The sequence below is a fragment of the Nothobranchius furzeri genome, chromosome 11 (genome assembly GCF_043380555.1).
Source record: "Nothobranchius furzeri strain GRZ-AD chromosome 11, NfurGRZ-RIMD1, whole genome shotgun sequence".
NCBI lineage: Eukaryota > Metazoa > Chordata > Actinopteri > Cyprinodontiformes > Nothobranchiidae > Nothobranchius > Nothobranchius furzeri.
In genome coordinates, this window is record NC_091751.1 from 23310492 (window position 1) to 23316491 (window position 6000).

General features: G+C 43.9%; 1 protein-coding gene across 2 annotated transcripts in view; it reads right to left on the minus strand.

Moving 5' to 3' along the window:
• The window catches only part of LOC107383228 (membrane-spanning 4-domains subfamily A member 4A), a 31951-nt gene extending 26647 nt beyond the window's left edge, over window positions 1-5304 (minus strand). Inside the window, exons 1-4 of one of the 2 annotated variants that reach the window (XM_054745872.2) lie at window positions 5085-5304; window positions 3937-4039; window positions 3662-3775; window positions 3504-3560 (exon numbers count right to left, since the gene is read on the minus strand). In XM_054745872.2, the coding sequence (XP_054601847.1) occupies window positions 3504-3560; window positions 3662-3775; window positions 3937-4032 (267 nt within the window). In that variant the 5' untranslated portion in view covers window positions 4033-4039; window positions 5085-5304. The remainder of the gene's footprint in view (window positions 1-3503; window positions 3561-3661; window positions 3776-3936; window positions 4040-5084) is intronic. The other variant, XM_054745874.2, reaches the window with a different exon arrangement.
• Window positions 5305-6000: the final 696 nt, after the last annotated feature.

Consider the following 6000-nt stretch of genomic DNA (forward strand, 5'->3'; position numbering starts at 1 on the left):
GAGCGGTGGCACAAGCTGTGTCCGATTCGCGCGCTCAAGGAGTATGTGAATCGGACGGAGAACCTTCGCAGGGGGGACCAGCTTTTTGTGTCATGGGGTGGGCCTCGTAAGGGGAAACCCGTCACAAAGCAGCGGCTTTCCCACTGGATTGTGGAGGCTATTTCTATGGCTTACTCCTGTCAGGGCATTCAGGCACCTGTTGGGCTCAGGGCCCATTCTACTAGGGGCCTGTCTGCTTCTTGGGCCCTTTTTCGGGGGCTGTCAATCCAGGAGATTTGTGCTGCAGCAAGTTGGGCTTCTCCACTTGCATTTGCACGCTTCTATAAGCTTGATGTTTCGGTCCCTGCAATGACTCACACGATTCTGAGTGTGGGGTCTTTGGCGGGCCAAGACGTATCCCTGTAGGTTGGTGATCGCTGGATAAGCTGTCTGGCAATACGGGAGTCTCCATATCCCATAGTGAGACATCGAAACGAATGTTAAGAAAGAGAACTTTAGGTTACTATCGTAACCCCGGTTCTCTGAGTAACATGAGTGAGATGTCTCACCAGACAACCCTTCTTGCTGGGCGAAGCGAGAAGAGGTGTTTATCTTGAATAGTGCGTGCGTGGGGACGCTTGCTACTTATAGTAGCAGGGGGACGCGTACGTCACGGTCACTGGCCAATCAGGATTGGCGTATTGAGATAAGTGCTTCTGAGGAATCCGCGGAGGGGCGTATCCCATAGTGAGACATCTCACTCATGTTACTCAGAGAACCGGGGTTACGACAGTAACCTAAAGTTTAGCTCAGAAAAAGGCATACCTAACAAAGCAGAAAGCTGAGGATCAACTGGAGATCTGAGCTGCGTTTTTATGTTATCATGGAAATGCCTCAGTGGACAAGGAGGAGTGGGGCTTAAAGCTAGTTCTGATACCAGCCACGAGGGGGGGCACAGTTTTTACCAGGTTCTACCTCTGGGATCTGGTTAATTTCTGAAAAGTACTGATCAATTAGTTCAGAGACTTCTAAGGGCCTTTGAACTCGATGCATAAGCGCTGCATAATGTTCACGAAGTGTAGTTAGCAGCTAGCCTTGCAAGCCATCCTATTTATGTGAATGTATCAGAGGTGTGGACTCAAGCCACATGACTTGCACTTGAATCAGACTCGTCATTATTTTAATGACTTCTGACTTGACTTGATAAAATCTATAAAGACTTACGACTTGACTCAGACTTGAACGCCAATGACTTGCGACTTGAATAGACTTGCATCTGTTGACTTGATGATGACTTGAGCATATTTGATATTTTAGCACAAAAGTGGCATGACATGGACAAAAATCTGGGTTTGATCTTGTTCTGCTAAATGCAGCAGCATTTTGTTTATAACCAGTCTCAGTTGCACTTTCTGCTTGTTCGAGCAAATAAATGAAGCTTTAAGAAGCTTTATTTCTGGAATTTATTTATTATCATTGTCATTAAATTGAATTTGGACAGATGACTTGATTATGACTTGAAAATTCAAAGTTAAGGACTTGAACTTGACTTGGACATCCAGATCATTGACTTTGGACTCGACTTGGACTTGGTTGTCTTTGACTTGGACTTGACTCGAGACTTGACTGGAAACACTTGTGACTTACTTGTGACTTGCAAAACAGTGACTTGGTTACACCTCTGGAATATATACAAACTTTGTGGAATATTTACAAACTTTGCAAAGCAAGAATTGGCCTAGTTCACTAGGCTAGTTAACAGCTATAGCCGCTGCTATAATGAACGGGTGTGTTTCCACCGGTCGAAAAGAGTTGAGTTTTGTGTAGAGAAACGTCGCTTACACTTTTATGTTTTACATGTGACACTTCCATAATGCATCAAGTTCAGAAGTTCATATTGGGCCAGAAAGCAAGTTAGTCTAAAACATCTGTAAACTTTCAGACTTCCAGTAGGTTAACCAGTAAAACAAAAGTAGGTCATTTTCTGTGAAGCCTCCGTAGTCGGTAAACGGCACAGAAAATAAAACAGGCCTTTTTGGACACACGCTACCATCTTTCTCTTTCCTTGTTATTATGTAACCTGCCAAAATCATGCGTGGTCTTTCAATTCTCATGGGATGGGCTGCACAGAACACTTTGCTGCTGTTTTGCATCTGAAACGAGCTTCCGGCTCTTGGAGGGTGCAGACGCTTTTTTTCCTCCTCTCCTCCATATCTTATCCTCAAGGCCTTTGTCTGTCTGTGTGTGCTGGGTGCACGGCTGCTTCTGCATTTTTCTGAAAACTGAAACTGAAATTCACTTAAATGATCTCGTCAGTTGGTCTCTCTATGCGATTGATAACATTTTTTCAACGATGAGAACGGGAGAAGGGGCTCCCGGATGCCTCGCCGGGACAGACCCAGTTGGACACATCATGGACTCCTGGAAACAGTGGAACTTGATCCGTCTTTCTCAGCTGTCTATGGAGGACTCTGAAGACGTGTGGATATTCGTGGTGTTGGTGTCAGGTTTCCTGCTCATTGGCCTTGGAGGCTACATGGCTTACCGGAAAACTAACGAGCTGTCGAGGAATATTGGCCTGATCCCGGAGCTCAGAGATGGTTTGCACTGCGCTGTGAATTCACAGACTCACATAATTGTCTAGATGAATCGTAAGCTTAGGACTTTGGCGGAGATTCATTCTTTGGCACAAAAGATGGATGCCATCAAGGATAGAGTGGACGAATCAGCACGGAATGGGATAGTTTAATGTCCATTATTGGGATTTTGAGAGGTTGAGGACCAACAAACTGTAAGACAGAGAGGAAATTATCTCTGTCTGGCCTCAAAACAATTTCTAATTGGAATCTGGCGTCCTTGAGCCTGCTAGGCTCCAACGAAAACTCCCCCCTCAGAAGATATGCAGAATGTGCTGTCGCTATGGCAACTCAACTCTGTATCCTTTCCCAACCTGGGCGGGACTGCGGGAAGGCCGCTGAAACATTCCAGGGTCACTGCAACCCTCCAACCCTCAATGCTCCTCCCCCATCCACACTGAGGTGACATGCGCTGCTTATCGTGGCTGCAGGAACTGAAGTGGGGATAGTCCCAACCCACCACCCCACCTAGTGGACACTTGTGTTGTCTGAAGTCTGTTGCATGTATGTTTGAGGTGTTTTTCTGCAGAGCAAAGCTGCCCTCCTGGTGGGAGGGTAGCTCTGAAGTGCCTTTTTTTTCCCTCCACCTGAACCAATCCTCATGTAAACCCTCTTATCTCTATTAAGGTAGCGCGACTCAGGGTTGCGAATGACCACAGTCACCAATTCTTGTCATGTGTCTTGCCCATGTATGTCTGATCTCTGAATTGTGTGTACTGAAACTATAATTTCCCTCTGGGATTAATAAAGTATCTTTGATTTGATTGATTAAAAAGGCATCTATTAGATCATGCACTACGCATCCAGTGAAAAGCTGGGGTTAGCCTTTTGGAAGATGATGAAAGATGTTCTGTATCACAGGGATTGTTCTGTATGATTCAGACTCACCCAGAACAGAGTAGGTCTCCTGCCGCTGTGGACCAGAACCGAGCCAGACAAGGTTACCTGTTGGGTTGTAAGTAGCCTACATGAATACTTTTATGAAAACGTCACAGAACTATTAAAGGCCTTGTCAAACACACCTAGAGGTGTAACCTCTGACCAACCTGTATGACAACAATCAGAAAGAGGGCCACGTCCCCTGTGAAGTGGACCTCATGGAGCTGAAGCACGGAGGCACTCAGACACAGGATTAGCGCCCCAATCACTATCTGGATCGCCTGGAGGAGGGGGAGATCAAACAGGAAGTGACCAGAAGCTTCACAGACCTGATCTAAACCCACTCCATCCATCTGGGAACCCTGAGAGGCAGTGTTTTCTGTATACCACACTAGATGAAGGTGTTGTGTAAAATTTGGTTAACAGTCTGATTTGTGCTCACCCCCAGAGTTTTGGGCTCCATCTTCAGGTGGGACTGTAACTGTCCCACAGAGAGGCTCCCTGCAGCCGGCATTGAGTCTTTGTCATTATCAGCCATTCTAAACCTGAGACAAACAGCAGGTGTCAACCCAACAAGAACCAGAACCGTACCAGAACAAGAATTTAGATAGAGGACCACCAGAACTAGTCTGAGTCAGGCAGTCCAAAATCCTGCTCAGGATTTCTACTGTATGATGTTATTAATCTGATTGTTTATTGTATAGGTGGTTTTAATCTGTTTATTATAAATTAGCCTATATATATGTTATTAATCTGACTATTGTTTATTTTAAAGTAATTAATTAGACGATTATTTATTTTATAGATGTTTCAGTCTGACTATTATAAATTACATTAATCTGAAAATTATTAATCATAAACATTTTCTAAATCTAGTATTAATTATATAGATATTACTAGCCCGAGTATCATTTATCACATAGATGTTATTAATCTGACTGGGATTTATCAGAACCATGTTCATCTGGATCCCAGTCCTGATCCAGAACCCGACCCATCCTGACCCTGATGTGAGGCTAAAACCTGAACTTCAATCTGATGCTTCAGACCTTCTGAACCAATCCAACACAATATTTTACTGTGTCTCACGTTCTGGAGAGCTTCACACACCGGAACCAGACCATGTTGTGTGTGTTATCCCCCCCCCCCCCCTCCTATTATGCGGATCATCCTCGCGCGCGACCAACTAGGAATGCGCCTGCGTGCAAAATGATGTTATGACTTTCAGATCCTGTCAGGTGAATAAATAATGACATTTAAAATAATGCGAATTCAGTTCTGGGCGGAAGGAGAACATGATGAGTCCAACAGAACCGGGATCTGACGGAGGTTCAGGTTCAGGTTCTGGTCTGGCTGCAGTTAGACTTGGCCCAGTTCCAGAGGCCCGGACCAACAACTCCATTCGGACCCCCAGAGTTTTACTTATTTAAACTCGGTCCCGTTTAGTACCGTCGTTTAAAAGAGGGATATCCGAACGGCCCGGAACCGAAACGAACCCTGAAACCCTTCTCCCGCAAATGTTAATGTCAGGTCCCGTCCGGTCCCGGTCCAGTTTCTGATGGAGCCCGTCTCATTTGGACCGGATCCTACCTGAGCTGTGATTGTCGTTCTGGTTCTGCGTCGAGTCTCCCGTCCGGATCTGGACCCGCCGCCTGCAACCTACCGCTGCTCTGCAGGATGCTGCAGGGTGTGTTCGGTTCTGGATCTCACTGCAGCACTGCTGCTGCAACTCTTTTGGTCCTGCTAACACACGCACTTCACATGCACGACTGCAGACCGGCCCAGTTGCATAAGATCATCTGAGGTGACTTTAACACTGGATCCAGAACCGAACCCGGACCCAAAGACAGATTCTTATCAAAAATAATCAGAATTTCTCGATTAATGCGCCTAAAATGAAGCTGAGAGGATGAAAGGACATTTAATTATTAAGAATTAATTCTATGGGGAGCTGACTGTTAAAACAACAAAAACATAGTTTGTCTTATTCAGCTCATCTAAATTTGGGATTTGAATGTTTATTTTTCAGTTTTTGATCATTTACTCAGAAACAATTAATGGCAACATGTTCTAAAATAAATATTCGAAATTAAAACAAAAAAAATTAAAGTTAAACCTGAACATAACAAATACAAAATATGATTGATGAATTTGGGATCAAATCTTAAGTTAGGTTGGAAATTCAGAATGAAACAGAAGACATTAAACAGAAATCTAAAGGTGAGGAGATCCCCATGTAAGATCAAACTGTGTGAGACTTCAGTCATGGATCAGTCATCCTCTTTTACGAGCAATTCACCACCAAATCAACCTTTTTTGTTGATAAACTGTAAAAAATAAGAAATAATTAATAAAAAATAAAGAACGCACACTTTCCGTCATTAAATCAAACGTTTTTCCAACATTTTCACAGACTTTTTACATCATTCTTAAATGCTTATAAAAGTGTGGAGAAACTTTAAAAAAATTACATTTGTGCATGATTTTTCCCCATTACGAAAATATT